At 42.9% G+C, this 16,496-nt stretch overlaps 1 protein-coding gene across 50 annotated transcripts in view; it reads right to left on the bottom strand.

The window, feature by feature from the left end:
* Positions 1-16,496, bottom strand: part of CACNA1C (calcium voltage-gated channel subunit alpha1 C) — a 494,498-nt gene that overhangs the window by 437,364 nt on the left and 40,638 nt on the right. For 7 of the 50 annotated variants that reach the window (XM_080576042.1, XM_080576047.1, XM_080576046.1 and 4 more), the window contains exon 1: positions 3,958-5,916. The exons of 27 other annotated variants lie outside the window; for them this stretch is intronic. In XM_080576042.1, coding sequence (XP_080432168.1) covers positions 3,958-4,006 — 49 coding nt within the window. In that variant the 5' untranslated portion in view covers positions 4,007-5,916. Of the gene's footprint in view, positions 1-2,230; positions 3,917-3,957; positions 5,922-16,496 lie in introns of those variants that run through there. 16 more of the 50 variants (XM_080576036.1, XM_080576050.1, XM_080576035.1 and 13 more) reach the window with 7 other exon arrangements.

The following is a 16,496-nucleotide window of genomic DNA, read 5'->3' as shown; positions in this document are numbered from 1 at the left end:
TAAAGGATAGGAAATGGTTGAAAGCACTTAAATACTTTTCTGAAGTCTCTACCGGTAACTTTCAAAGTAAATGCAGTGGACTGTATTATACAGAACACTTAAGTACCATTATTTAACATTATCTATTACATTTAATATTTTTATATATTTTATTTCATATCATATTGAATTAAACACTTAATACACTGAATGTTCCAAGTACTTTGAGGTAGAAGATCATATTTTATAAATGCCAACATTTATTGTTAAATCAGGGGGGCTGGAATTTTAGTTTCCAATGAGTGGTTCTGGGTTTTTTTCTCACCACAAATCCTTGTTTTCCAATTTCTTGCTTCAAATCAATTCCCAGTATACTTTATGCCCCACAACTACTGCCTACTGTGATAAACCTTTACAGCAAAATGAGAAGACAACACAAATACTCAGAACTGAAAATTCAGCTTGCCAACCTGATGACTTTGTCACCATGGAAAGAGCACAGTTTCTCCTACATGTCCAAGAATTGCCCCAGAAAAATACAGGAAATAGAACTGGCATTCTGAAAATAAAGTATAAAATTACAGCAAACATCCAATAAATTGTATCTACAAGGGTTTTGTCTTCTAGCACAGCATGAGACAGATTTCTTCCCTTAAACTGAAGTCAGCAGTGAAGTGTACATAATCATCTGTGTATTTATACCTGCAAAGTTAAGGGGAATATTTATGGTTTTGACCCTCACTTCAGGTCAGAAAACGTATTAGGAAGTACGCTTGTGACTTGACCCTCTCACTATCAACAGGCTTCTGACAAATAAAGGGAATGCTAATTAGCCCCATATCTGTAAAATTAGGAAGATACGAGGACTGCAAAGAGAGCGTCTTGCAGAGGAAGACTTCAAGAACAAAATACGTGCGGGTTAGGAAAGGAGGTTGCAAGAAGACCTAATTATGGTCGACAAACACCCGAGGGGGTTCTTTTCACAAGCAGCAGGTAGCAATCTGTTCAAAATACGCAATAAGGACAAAGCCCAAAGGCATTCGCTGAAACTGAAGGAAGGGGTAGCTCGGTCGCGCTGCTTTCGTCTCGGAGCAGGCTGGCTGGAGGGAACGGCCGATCCCCCCACCACCACCACCGCTCCGGGGCCCCGTGCCAAAAAAACGCCGCCCGCTCCAGCCTGCGCTGCGCCCGGCCGCCGGGAGCCGGCACCCCGGAGCCGGCCGCGCCTCCGGGCAGCCGCCGCGGGGCTCATGGCCGGCTCCGCGGCCCCGCACCGCCACCTCCTGGGGGAGGCAGCGCCCGGGGACCCCGCGCCCCTAAACCCCGCGGATCGAAGGCAGGGCCGGCCTCCCACCAGGAAAGGTTGGAAGAACGAGCAGAGGGCTTTAGCTAGGTGCTGGAGATGAGCCGGACGTCTGAGGTTCAAACTCGCCACGCCGAAGGCCAGGTTGACTCATGCTGTTCCCTCCCTCGGGAGGGCTGGGAAACGTGATTTTGCAGACCGATTTTCCATTTTAAATTGCGGGAGCAGGTTTTTCAAAATATTATGAGGGAGTGCATTAAAGACGCCCATCTAGGATTACACCAAGTCCCATATGTGCATTAAATGTGATGTAGTTAGTTTTGAAAGCTTTTTCTGGGATTGGTGGGTGGGATTTTTTTTGGTTTTGTTTTTAACATTTTCTAGATAAACACATACTCTGTGGTAATAATGAATAATTAATTGTTATCAAAATATATTCCATTGTGCAGCAAAAATAAACGTTGAAAAGTATCTCAGCATCAACAAATAATACTTCCAAGCTCCCTTTTCTTTGTGTAACATGATACTGTACTGAAAACACAGCAGGCTCATATTTTAGCATCCAAAAAAAAAAAAATCTTACTTTTGTGTAATAGATTTCTAGTGTGCTAAGTAGCACCCAAAAAAGTACAAAACAAGTATAACACAAGCCTACTCATATTAGCAGTTGAGGAGTCAACAAAGCATTTTCAAGCCTCCTCCCTGCAGCCCTCACCTTCTAAATAATGGTCTGATAATGGTCTGTAGTACATCTTATTTATTTTAGGGAAGCCACTGCTGTCTTGCCCCCCCCCCCGCAGTACAGACTCCTGAGCATCAGACTGCCCAGGTAGCCTGATAAGCAGTTAGCTACAAACAGACATGTGCAGAAAGCAATGGCTGGCAGAGGCCTAGCCATGTCGCTCACAGTTCAAGAACAGATACAAAATTGTCTTGCATCAGTAGTACCTGGAACATTCATCCTGCTGCCAGCAACTGAGAAGGATGCACGAGTGAGACACTTATCTTAAATCACTCCTCCCCCTCATATACGAGGAGCAGACCAGCACCACAGACCTAGGCTTGCCTTCTGCTCATCTTTTTGATCTCCACCTTGCAAGTGGAAATCTGTGGTTGCTTTAATTACTCCGTTCCACATCCTGATTGGCTTGCTCTGATCTCCTTGCCACCAGGTTTTCCTGACTACTGATCAATTTAACCTTTCAAGCGCTGTTTGCACAAAACAAAAATAGATTGTAAATACATGGCAGCCTGAGCACCACCAGGAAACAGAACTTTCTTCCACCTGCTTGATTTTGTTTGCTTTGGAAGTTGCCCTTTCACCTGGCAGAAATGACAATCCGCATCAAGAGACAGATGCAAAACTGTTCCTCCAATTATATAATCACTGCAGCTGATAAGGAGGGAGCAGAATTTGGGTTGCCATAGCGTTGGCATATTGCTATGGAGGCTGAGCTCTTCGTCCACTTCATCAGCTCCGGTCCAGGAAGAGCAGTCCAGTGGCGGCTGCCGAATGCATGTGCTGCGGGCTTGCTCCCGCTTGGCAGGAGCACTCTGCATCGGGGGCCGCTTCCTCCTTTCCCCTCCCACCTTCTTTCCACAGAGTGGCTAGGGTGGGAGTGCCGGGCTTGGGGTTTTTCGTTTTAATCTGTATTTAATTGGGGGGGCACACGTTCTCGCTGAACGCTGTTTGCGGGCAGGCGAGGTGGCCCCGGCAGCGGTGAGAGGCTGCCCGGGAGGAGAGGGCTGGGGGCGGCGAGGGGGCAGCTGGCCCCGGGGGGGGGTCCCTATGGAATGAGGGGGGCTCGATGGGATGGGGTGGGGGCCCGGCACCTCATTCCCTCCGGAGGGAGGGGAGGAAATGGCTCTGGCGGCTCCGCAACACCGCCGTGGGTGTGCGGGCAGGGCTGGCGGGGAGGGGAGGGGGCGAGGGCACGCAGGTAGCTAGCGGGATAAAAATAACTTCAGGAACAGCAGGTCGAGGTTGGGCGGAGGAGGGTGGCGGGGAGGCTCCTGGAGTTTGGACAAACAAAGTTGTACTACGGGGAATAGCCGGCGACGTTCGCTGGTGCCGAGGAGCAGCGGCGCGGGTCGGGGTCCATGATGCGGGCGGTGCTGAGCGGAGCCGGGCGAGCAGCCGCTGCCCCAAGCGGAGCCCAACTCCGATCCCCATCTTGCCGCTACGTGATAATTCCCCCTTCCCCTCTCCTTTCGTGCGAGGGATTAGACGCGGCGTAAGAGCAGTGAAGGGCTCCTCGGGAAGCCGGACCCCGACGGCGGCAGCGGGCACCGGCCCTAAAGGCGGCTGCACCCCGAGTTCGCCTTCCTCCAGCACGGCGGAGCGAGCGGCTCCGCAGCTGCACTTCGCCTCCGGCCCCGGCGCACGGCCGCCCCTGCTCGCCCCTCTCCTCCCGGAGACGACGGCGGCGCCTCAAAGCAACTTTTCTTCAGCCCGGTGACACGGCCGCCCCCCGAGGGGCCGCGGGGGTCCCCCCGCAAGGCGGCCGGCCCCGGGTAGCTGCGTGCTCCGCAGGGGGACGGGGGGCGAGGGCTGTCCTCTGCCCGCCCCGCGCCTGCCGCCGGCGGGGGCAGCGGGGCCGAAGCGAAAAAGATCACGGACAAAGGGTAGGGGAGAGATGGGCGGCTAGAGCCTCCGAGGTGGATCTCGAGCTTACCTTGATGGTTTTCTTCGGGAATGTACATCCTCTTGTTTTCATTGACCATTTAAAAACGAGTCCAGATTAATCCCTCCGAAAATCGGCTTGGTAAGATTCAAGGAAGAATGGAGCTGCAGAATTTCCCCTTTTATTATTACCTGATTCCCATTATTGCATCAAACACCAAAAACTGATCCTTTCCACTACTGCCTCCTTTAGTGAAATTGCAATGCATCCTCAGTACATCCGGGCCCCTTCCAAGAATTTAGCACAGCACCTCTGGCTGTTAAACCATAAAAAAAGAACAGGAAGGGGGGAAACGGGAGAGAGGGGGGGCGGGGGGGGAAAGAAAGAAAAGAAAACCCAAAAGCATCCAGGACAAGCCTCTGAGGGTTAAATGTCTTTTTAAAATCCACCAACTACAAGAGTAAGAAAAGGAGGAGGGGAGAAAAAAAAAAAAAAAAAGAGAGATGTTCAAACGCTGCTGCTCCTCCTCTTCAAAGCCATTCTGAGCGCGTTGTGTTGGCAGGGAGCTGTTTCTGCAGAGGAAGAGAGCACAGTCCCAGCCCCTTACTCCCTCCCTCGCTCCCTCCCTCTCCCCCTGCCTGCCTGCCTCCCTCCCCTCCCTCCCTCCCCGCTGCCTGCTCGCCGCCTCCCGCCGGCAGACAGCCGCGCTGAACGCTTCCAGATGTTGCAGCTGCGGCGGCAGCGCGCAGCCACCACCGCCGCCGCCGCCGCCCCCCCTTCCCAAAATTGCGCGCAGCCCGCGCTCTCCGCCACAGACGTGACGTCACAGGGGGAGCGGGGGGACAGCGGAGGGGAGCGGGGCCGCGGCGACACCCGGCGACACGGCGGCGACACCGCCACCGCCCCCCGGCCCCGCTCCTGGGCGCCGCCGCGAGGACGGGGCGACCCCCGGCTGGGGCGCAGGCGACAGCGGGTGGGGGCAGCGGCAGGAGGGCACGGGGAGATGCCCGGAGGATGCGCAGATGTCGGAGGAGATTAAGCAGGGAAGGATTTGCAAAAGCCGTGCCGGAAGCACCGAAGCGCCCCGGCGCCTTCGTTATCCCCGTCGTTCGGCCCGCCGTGCCTGGAGCCTCTGCAGGGAGACGAGAGGACTTCTTCGAAACCAAAGGGGATGAGGAGGCAGCCCCCGGTCAACAGGGCTGGAATCAGAGGTGCCATGTTAAGGAGAGATGCGGGGCTCGCCGCCCAAGAAGCGAAGGGCACTCCAAGTCCCCCAGGGGTCACCACCCGGGGTGTCACATCACCTGCAGGGCCCGGGCTATTGACTTCTGGGTCAAGAGAGCAGCCCTCAGAGCCCTCGAGCACCCAGCACCCTGTCTGCAGCTTGACACAGGGGTTCTCCCCCTGCTCACGGTCTCCGCTCCCACCTACACGAGAAACAGATCATTTTTCTCCAAGCATTGCAAAGGTGGCAATACCTCTCCAAAAGAGTTGCTTTAGAATGAGCTTAGCGCCTTCCCTACGACTGGACTTCAGCGGGATTTATCAAATATGTCTCTTTTCGAAACTGTTTCCTCCACCACTTTGAAGTAGCTGTCTCGCAGATGCAACTCAAAATATAATAGAAAACAGCAACACCTAACACAGTTAGCCAAAGCAGCAAGAACACAAGTCCACTTGGAACTACAAGAGAAACTGGAATAGGCATAAAGCACTTACCAAAAACTGGATGCAACCAAAGCACTTGTCCTAAAAAGAGGCCATTTCTGTTCCTGATAACCACTGGCCATCACAACTTCTGCTTTAGATGGTATCCAAAAGGTAATTTGGCAACAACACATTACCATTGACAGCACGTAGAGACGCGGCTTTGTTTCTGACAGAGAAGGAAGAATTCCTGTGAGCAATTAAAATACTCTGTTCTCTATTGTCTAGTTTTCTCTAGTAATGTCACATGCACTTACTCCATTTAACTTACAGGATCAAGCAAGATCGCAGCTAGAGGTGGAATGGCAATATATTGGATTTCATTTTCAATTCTGGTTGCCTTTTTCTTGTTAAAAAAAAAAAAAAAAAAACACTCCCTTCACCATTACAGAAGGACAGCAAATCCTTCGCTACCTAAATCTGCTGTGTAAATACACATTTTATTTTTCTCCTTGTGAACAGAAATTCTTGTCATTTTGAATTGTGCTAATTCCATTTTTTTCAAGCCATGAGTCAACCAAGAGTTATATGATTCACCCTTGCATGGACATAATCTCTGGGGAAGTAATCAAGTTCACGCTGATCACTCTTGCACAGAAATCAAACACCGGTGGGGCACCTGTAAATACATATAAATATATATATATATATTTTTGCCCTCCTTAGGTCACATTCTCAGCTAGCTAAGGATTTATATACTGCATTAGTTAAACAGTTAACATCCACATAGCCTTGCCTTATGCCAGCTCACATACGTATGCAGCCACATACACAAGCTGTCCCTGCCACCTACAAGTCTTTTTCTCCAGTCTTTCTCCTTCTCTCCGCCAAGCTCTCACAATGGGACACAGTTGGGCCAGTTACCAAAAATCAAATCCAGAAAAAAAAATAGAACAAGAAACAAGAATATTAGCTAGCATTAATTTCTTCAGCATAAATAAAATTGTACTACAACTTGAGGTTTTCTTACTCAGCATTTCTGATGCAAATAATTTTCTATATGGAGAAGCAGAAAGAAACTTCAGGATTAAGATGGATCCTGCTAATGAAGGAGAATCAGGTGATATAACAGCAAACATCATGCCTTCCCCTAAAGCATTGGTACTGTCAAAGTACACTAAGAAATAGTTCATGAAAACAGGTTTGGTAAAGAGGAGACATTTGAAGTAAAAGGTGCTTGTAAGATTTTTCTTAACATATTACTGAAATTCACATTTAATAATAATTCTCACAGGATATAACCCAAGGCTTTTTCCTCTGCAGAAAATGGGAAAAGTCAATTGGCCTAAAATTTGTTTCTTTCCTTTTCCTAGAAATAGTGCAGAAAGGATTTCATTAGATGCCAGAGCAGCAGCTCAGAGACTTCAGAGAAGACAACAGCCCTCCACTGCACGGTCTCTGAATCCTGAGTTCTCTGACTGGGTACATTCGGGGCCAGTACTCCAAAGGCAGAGCACACAGCTGAAGCAAGTCAGCAGCTTTCCTATTGCTTTTGGAGGACTGATGCTCTAAAAAAGCTTTAAGGCCTTCTGAAGGGGAAGCACATTTAGCCCTCATCAGTCAGATCCCTCAAACACAGCCCAAAGATGGGTATACAAGTGAGAGAGGTCTTAAATTATGAAATAATACTTCAGTATTATACTTCAGTACAATAATATTTCAGTACACACTCAAAGAGAAAGATAGAAAGATCTTAGTCCTTGCCTGATACAGCAACCAAGAGTCTTAGAGGTAGGATGGATAGGGTTATGAACAGACACAAGAGTATCTCACACCAGCCTGAATCTGTGCTCTTGGACTTCCTCTACACAGATGACCCTAGCTTGTATAACCCATCCAATGCACATCTGGCCTTAGGCCAGCCATAAAGCGGAGATACTAGTTCTCTGATCCACAAGAATGCTAGGAGGAGAATTGTTCTGCAATTGAGAACAATAGTAATAAGGGCCATATAAAGCACCAAGACAGAGATTTCTGAGAAATATCTATTTAAAGTTACAAAGTGTCAGAGATGATTTGTAGAGTCATGATGTTCACATGCAGCAACCCATTCTGCATATGAGGATTTTTTTGTTGTTGTTCTGTGTACGATGCTGCACTCCTTCCCTCTTAACCAACCATATATAGTGCGCACTGGGCACAACAGCTTCTTCAAAATCCAGCATCAGAAGCCACATCCATCTTCAGAACAGAAATCTCCCAAACAGGTTGCGGACGAGAACATCTTGAAGCAAAAAGGAAGAGCTCCTGTCTTGCTCATATTTAAAGCTGGGGCTAGAAAGTAATGGGATGAATACAGACAAGGATGTATAACAACTCTGCATTGAACTGCTTTTATAACTTACAAAATTATTTGAAAGGCTCTTTTCAGCAGTCTCAGTACTTTTAAAATGATCTAGGGTTTTCATTGGGCCTGCATAAGTTATCTAGCTCTAACATTGCAGTACGTTCACTCTATTTTGGCAGTTGTCCCTGTTATTATAAAATAAGAAGGTAAATGATTCAAGAGTAGAAAATGAGCATATTTATCCCCAGAAATAGTATTAAGGCTTACAATACAAATGTAATTATTTCACATTTGAAGGCCCAGCTCAGAGAAACAGTACCAGAGATCTCCACTACCTTGCTGATTCCCCCCCCCGGTTTAAGGCTTTGCACCTCTAGCAACTAACAGAGATGGCTTCCCTTAAGAATCAGCACTTTCTTGCACTGAAAGTGATGGGATTTTTTGATCACCAGTTTAAATAGATGGGATACAAACACAGTGCAATCTTTCCAAAGACATTGACCTTCCTTTTTTCAAGGGTTAACAAGTTAGTAATTCTATCTAGTGTCTGTTCCCTTTACCCTTTAAGCACTCCAGCCTAAAATGATAGGCTGATCAGTCCTGGATACATTAAAAGAATTACCTTGCATGAACAGTATAATACCCTTAACAACCATCTGTCACTCTGACAGCACCACCTTGCTGGTCCACAGACAGTATAATGGAAACACAGGGTGTGTTCTGGAGTTGCATGACTACAACATATTTATTGTAAATCAAATACTGATGGTAGCAAATTCTTCCCCTATATCAAGACCACTCTGTTTAGAATTGTTCTCAAAGCTACTTGTGATTCTTCTCAACGCCATGTCACCTAAAAGCGTGAATATCATACTCTATTTGTCTTTACCAGTTGTTACTGAAAAAAATTCATGTTCACATCTATGAGTGTGGATTTCTAAAAATATTATTTATCTGAAAATTTTGCTTTAGTGGCTTAATTTTAATTGGAATTTTAATAGTCCTGTCTAGGGGTATTTCAGAGTGCGATCAGGAAACTGGAGACCTTTCAAAACTACAAGCTAGCTGAAACAGAGGGAATTTCCTCAAGAAAAAAAAATATATATATATATATATGGGATGGAAGAGAAAAGGGAGGTTTATGATCAAGATTTGTAGATGATTTCATTTCTTAAAGTCTGGAACAGTGCCATATGCACAGGATTTTTTGACATTTTTTTAGTCAGAAACATTGATTTTCAAAGGCAACTTGGGAAACTTAACCGTATCTTTCATATTGAAGTTTTAGTCATTAGCTTTTATATGTACATTAAAATGTCAACAAGCAACAACAAAATATTAAAAGGAGAATTTATCATCATATTGGTATGGTCTAAGGCCTAGTATTGGTAAACAACAGAAACTATTAGACCTAAAGGGAAATAAAGGAAAGAATGAAAACACTGGTAACTGGATAGGAAAGTTGCTAATAATTAGAATAAATTGTCATTAGACACAGAAGAGGGGTAAGTAGAAAATACGTAGAAATTGAGAATCTTTAGGTAGGTTTTGATTTTCTAGACTGCAGAAGCTTCTAGAAAGTAAGTGGGATATCTAAAAGTAGGATTTTATTCAAATCATGTGAGCTATCTTAGTTTTCAGCTGTAATCCATACAGATGATTTCAGTAGGTTTTGGCAGTGGCGATTTTTTAATTCCATTTGCAGGAATGAAAGAACTTGCCATTTATCATTGTAAATAGGTGATTAGTCTTTAATGATTACCGGATAGTGTTTAATGAATTCATGGACCAATTTGAAGTGTAGCAGCAAACAAATGCTTAAATACACTGAAGCAACGGGAGACATTTATCTGAAGCAAAATGTAAATACATTGCATTTCTCAGACTTGAGAATTTGTGAAAGTTTTCGTGACTCTGTAAGGTAAGATTCATTATGCCATGGTCATCACAGACATCTAGCCATAGCGCTAATTAGTGACTAAGGCAGGTCTAACAGCTCCTCAGAATTTTGATACAGAAGTCATCCCTGCTCCTCAAAAATGGAAAAGGTCAGTTAGTAACTGTGCCATAAAAGCTTAAGGGAAAGGCTTGAATTTAACAGAGAGTGTTGTACTGCTTCTATTTTGTAAAAGAGAATCACTGGGTTTATCCAGATTGGGATATGTACAGATAGAAAGATTTAAACCCAGCAGTTCATTATTAGCTATTAAAATAAAAAATTAAAGAGAAAGGAAAATAATTACCATCAATAATAGCCTAAAATCATCAGTTAAACAAAAGAATGACCTAATAATGTCTACAATAGTATCTACAAAAAGAAATGTACTTTTAATCCAATCAGCCTACCCTTGGGCCAGAAAAAAATCACCCTCAACAGTTTGAATGATATCTTAATTGTCATTGCTTACACAACAAAGATTAGAATAGTAATATTTTCTTCATTTTCTAATGTAGTTCTACAAACTACATATTCCTGAGTATTTTGTATCCTACTCATAACCAAGTTCCACACAAACTGAGATCTATGGCAAATATGAAGGACTTTTTTTTTTTTTTGAAGGGGTGGATTATTCAAAGAGTAAATTTACACAAGCTGTTGAGGAATACTTCGCAGTGACTAGAAGGATTACAGGACATTGGTGTTTTGAAACCACTGTGGATCTAATTATTAAACAATGAAAACCACACAAAGCCAAAATAAGAAGGCAATGCAGAAATTACATTTAGACAGTACAACCAATTCCAAGTGTAAGAGTTATAAGCTGAGAGGGAAAGGAAGGGGGACGTAGGAGCAGGCTGTAACACCAGGTTCCTTCTTTTTAGCATCAAAAGTAGATTTTTGGAACTCCTAAATCTTCTTTGTCAAACAAAGGAAGTCATTGACAGACTCGCAGAAGGTAAGACTTGGGAATTCTGACAGATTCTGGAGGATCTTCAATAGTCGCTAACAAGATGAAATGGTCTAAAAATACATGGTCTTATGTATCAGCTGCAAGGAAGGTGATTAGATTAATCTATTAGTATAGTCAGTTACTGAGATTTTGGCCTTACATACAATGTCAAGCATTTCATTTTGTACAATTGATCTTTCTATTCTATATTGAAGGTCTGAATTTGTTCTGTAAATGAATGCGATTATACTGCAGCATTTGCGGTGTTCTTCTGTGTGTTTTTTTTTCCCCAAAAAATTGTTTCTTTCGAAAATGGAGACAATCATAACTCACCCAGCAATCAGTCTGTTTCAACTGTGGCACCTTTAACTCATGTAATCTTGAACCTGATCTAAAACAGTTCTCCTACTGCATCCTGTTTAAATGATCGGTAATCACATTTAGCTGAATAACAACACTAAGCTAAAGGTATATTCCATAGGCAGCCCTGTGAGATTTCAATCCCGTTTTCCAGAACCGTATGGTTACAGACTATAGTCAGTCCAGGGTTATTTCAGTACTACCTAAGCCTTGCACTGAAGTGAGCAAAAGCCTTTCCTTGCAAACCATTCTTTAAAACAAAATTAGTTCCAATAAATTGCTCAGAAGAGCTCTCTCTATTTCCATAAAAATCATCATCAAAACACCACAAGCAAATGCAACACAGACCTTAACTGAATTGGTTAAATCATCAGCTATATAACTGTACATTTCATTATGGTTTCATCTTAACTAATTGTTCTCCTAGGACATCCAAAAGCTCATTTAGTGGGACTTTATTAAAGCATTACAGAAGTTCTGAAAGTGTAAAACGAAGTGTTTTAAAGTGTATCTTGCTGGAGAGATATTAAAGACATCCTGGAAAGATTCCTGAACACTGCATAAATTAAATCCTCCCCAACAGCATGGATTTGGGCTTGCACAGAACAGTTGTTCAAATGGGTTTAATTTTACATTGATTGTGTGGCTATCACTGTTTGTAAACTCTATGACTGCTGCAGAATATTCCAAATGTTTGTAGCAATATGTAATGGGTGGTCTCCTGAATATATATATACGTATATATGTATGTATGTATATATATACGTCCTCCAAAGCTTCCTTAGCTCCAGCGGAACTCTAACGGAATAGAAGCAGTAAAATAGGTGGATTGCCAGGCAGCAAAGTTGAGAGTATTATTTGATTTGGGGAATAACACAGTTAGGTAGGTTTTGAATCAACACAGCATAAGAGATGTTTGTTATGTTTACAGTTTCTCCAAAAAAATCTGTAACTTTAGAAGCTGAGAAAAATGTTCTACTATTGTTTAAACGATCCTTCCAGCATGCAAGCAGAAGAGTTTATTTATGTCTCCCCTTTCATTTCTTCCCATCTTCGCTAAAACATGTAGACAAGCAAAATGAAACAAATAAACAACTCTTCTCTAAAATCTTCACTCACTCACTAATTCCACATGGTCTGAAGGAAATATTTATATTTCCTTAATATAAATAGTTAAGAGTTCAGTTATTTTATAATGCCATCAGATGTGTACACTAGTTTGAGTTGCTTCTCAAGAACTGCATGAGACCAAGAATGACCAGGTTCCTAACACACACACACAAAAGAAGGCAGGTTTATCTATGAGCAGTGCTTTTAGGGTGAGAGTAAGCAAGAGGTAGAGGAAGACCACTTTCTGCTGGAACTTAAATAGTAAGAGTTTTACACAGGGGGTGAAACTCGTTGCCTTCTCACCAGCTAATCAAGACTACAGTATTCTGCAAAGTATCAAAATAGGCAGGGTTCAGATTAGGCTACATGAACAGCTAAGGCTGCTTGAGCTATTACTCATAACAAAACCTTTTTCAGAGCACCATAGAATTTTTCAGTCCTTATTTAGTTTCCTTTTTTAGACCTTGGGAAAAAAATTCCTAAGGAAAATAGAAATCAAAAGAGAATTAAAAGATTATGCCAATCATATATATAACATACACATGTAAATGCATTACCTCATTCCTTGCCTTTATCCCGCCTTCCCAGTCCATGCTCCTCCATTTTCTACATTGTTTTTTTAAATCAAAAGAAATAGGAGTCACATCTTATACTTTTGTAAAGAATTCAGACCTTGATCCTGATTCAGATTTTTGGGCATTAAACCAATAACCTGATAAACTATGGTGATGCTTATCATTGCAATCTTACAAATGGGGTGGGATGTCTAGCTTGAAGTTGCACATGGAGTAAGTTGCAAAGAAAACAGGAACAAAAAGTTGAATTTCCCACTTTGTTCTCCTATTGCTTCCTTTCCAGATGTCCTTTATATCCCATATGTTCGTGCTTTTATGAGACAGTCTGAGTCTTCCAACTTCAGAAGGAGATCGACCAAGTGAAAGCAAGATGAAAATTTCGGGCGTAGCTCCTGAATGACGAAAGCCCTGAAGAAGTCTCCCTATCCAGTTCCTTAGTTTCTTTTTCTAGATTTCCAGAGCAACACAGCCAGGCTCTTTACACTAGCCACAAGCAACAACGGTCATAAACTAAAAACACAACACGGTCCAAGCCAGCAGAAAGTAAACTTTTTTTCCACCCTGAAGACTGTCAGACACTGGATTCTCAGAGGGGCTGTAGCATCTCTATGCTTGAAAGTTTTCAAAGGCAACTGGATAAAACCCTGAGCAAGCTGGTTCCTGCTTTGGAGGGGAGCTTGGAGTAGGTGACTTCCCAAGGTCCCTTCCAACACAAACTGTTCTCTTTCTATTTAGTGAAGGTGGTAAAACTGCCTTTTTTTTTTTTTTAAGGAGACACTGCTGGTGTCTATTTTATCATGATCAGTACAAAATGTCTATTGGTTTGCTGTGATTCTGAAACAAGAACAAGTGAAACAAGGTTCATTCACTTTCAGCTGGACCTTACTATCTTCCTTTAGTCTGGAGGGTGCTTCTCTTACATTAAAGTAAGAAAAGCATCAAAATCTCAGTTCCGTCTGTATCATAATGCAAAGTCTTGATCATTCTGCTATTTAACTGAGCATCCGTTGGGCAGAAATAGGGTGTGTTTGGCGGTTTGTTTTCTTTTTCCCCCCCCTTCCTTTTCAGTCTCCTAGGAGAGCCTCTTTTACAATTACTGTATCATCTGCTGCCATCTCCTGCAGAAACACAGCTTGAACTTTGGAAGAAGATGGAGTTATCAGTGCTCTGAACTTTTTATGAGTCAGTGCTGTCTGTCCATCCCAAAGGAAAAGTATCGCCTGCGCGTTCCAGGCTGGTACAGTTTGAGGACATAGAAAATGAGTAGTTAAATGCTGTGGGACTACTATGTCCCTTTGATTCCATTTGTCTTCCATTCAAGTCTGTAGTGCTTATGGCAATAGCTGCCATGCACAACAGGGGCTGCTGGTTTTCCCTGCAGCCTGAGGAAGGAGCGCTTATCAGCACAAGCACACCAGCGAAGCTTACGCAGTATATAACGGAGCAAATCCACAGTACATGGGATGCACAAAGTGTACGTGATTTAATAAGACATGTGACTGTTGTTCTAACATGAGCAGGTATAGACTGGTGCCCAAGGGATGGACTGACAGATTTCACATTTTGTACATCTGTATTTAGCAGTACATTACTGTACTGCTGCTTTGCAGCCTGACTGATGTCTAGAAGTGAAAGACACTAATTAGTTGAAGAAGGAAGAAGCTAGAAGGGAAATTCTGCTCTCAAAATCGGTGGATAGAAAAAGAATACTAAAGAAAAAAACCTGTATGACCTAGTGACCCAAAGACATGGCAGTAAGATTATCCTGACCACAGCCAGAAATGACTGTCTACTTACATCAATCTTCCCTTTTATGCTACTCTAGGGTATCAGATAACTTCAGTTTACCAGAAATAGCTCTACAGAAATAGGTCTGTAACCATATATAAACATTTTTTTTCTTCTGTGCTACTCCAGTTTTCAAAAATCACTTTAAAATCATATCGCTATTTTTAAGCCAGATTTTTGCAGCTTAACTGGCCTAACATATCAAAACAAGGTAGTCATCAAGGCAGTTCTAAAGATGGAGGATTGAGCACACTATAGTAGGTGGTATTAGTGTCAAAATGGAAGCGGGCTGGTGGTCAAGCCTGATTGTTCACCGACAGCAACACTGTGCCTGAACTTTCACACAGGAAGAACACTTGGCTTAAACATGCTCAATTAAATTATTTTGCAAATATTTTATTGGAGAATAACAGTCAGGATCCACATTTGTTCCCCAATCCGTTGGAAATATATGTACTTTTCAATTGAACTAAATAAATGCTTGCTGAGAGCAAACCTATTTCCAGTGAAGCTGTCAAGTGTGACAAGAGCTCACACAAAGTGACACTGACGTAGGTCTATCAGATCTACCAAGTGACTCCCAACTTACTTTATTATAAATGAGATCAGGATCCTTTTTTAGTCTTCAACGGAAGTAAAATCTAACCCATAAAGATGCATCTGCACTTCAGTATTCAGCAAAATGGAAGTGATGAATCACGCTCCTGCCCTAAGAGTGACACAAAGGAGCAATCAGCTTGAGCTGATGTTCTGGCACTAGTAAGAACATACTCGTGATTCCCCATGTTGTTGGTTTCTCAGTTTTTCAGAGAAAGATGAAAAAGATGATGAAAGATGATGATATGGGAACTTCATAGTTCCCATAGACTGCAGTAGTGTCATATACAGTCACTAATAATATTCAGTGCCTTGCATCCAAAAAAACTTCAAAAATGCAAAAAAATGTTTAAAATCATTTTACTAGTCATAAAGATAGAACTGACACTTGAGTTACAGCTTCCTTTTGTATTAATGCCGCATGGTACTTTGAGACTTGGAAGTGAGAATGCCTTGTGAAGTTCTTTAGCTATTGCAAAAATTTAGTCAGAATATAATTATGAGAACAGGAAATCAGGTTGGTCCTCTAAACTTGACTAAAAAGTTCAGTGAGGTCTATAATGACCATAAATTGAGTTATCAGATGTATATGACAGTTGAAAGGCAGCACATTAGGGAGCACAGAGGAAACCAAAGCATATAGGTCTGTTGGCTCAGTACTTATTCCAGGAGAAAATGCAACCTGCTCACTAGCTTCACTACACCTGGTATCACCCTAAATCCTACTTGAAGTCTCATCTGATTAATAAGTCTAAACTGCTTATTTTGCAAGAGTACAATTCCAGGTAATTCAGCAAGCAGAGAAACAAAAAGCTGGACTACGCTAGAGTGGAAAACCAAATCATAATCCCTATATAGTATTTTAACTCTTTTAGCCCGTGCCTTGCAATGCTTTATTAATTTACAGCACCTATGAAGACAGTGAATAAGATCTTGTTCTTCATGTTCGGATTCAACCAGACCAAATTGCAGGGATCATGGAAAAATTGCTTATAACAAGACCACACTTATGATGGTAAGATCAAATGTATTTTCAAAGAAAGCCTGGGTACCAGTTTGATTATGTGTTAGGAAATGAACAGATGAGTAGGTGGCTGCCTAGCAGTACTCTTATCTGCTAACACTCCCGTGTCCATAAATTACCTCTGAGAATAAATGTTAGATGGACCCTCACAGAAGAAAGTCATTCATTTATTCAATTCTGTAGTTTAAAGAGACAAACACTTGGGTGTCTATGTTTTTTGTGTGTGTTTTTAAATTATTTTCTGCATCATC

The sequence above is a fragment of the Anser brachyrhynchus genome (assembly GCF_964034855.1).
Source record: "Anser brachyrhynchus genome assembly, chromosome: 1".
Classification (NCBI taxonomy): Eukaryota; Metazoa; Chordata; class Aves; order Anseriformes; family Anatidae; genus Anser; species Anser brachyrhynchus.
Note: the sequence above shows the minus strand (reverse complement) of the source record. Positions and strands in the feature narration are given on the sequence as shown.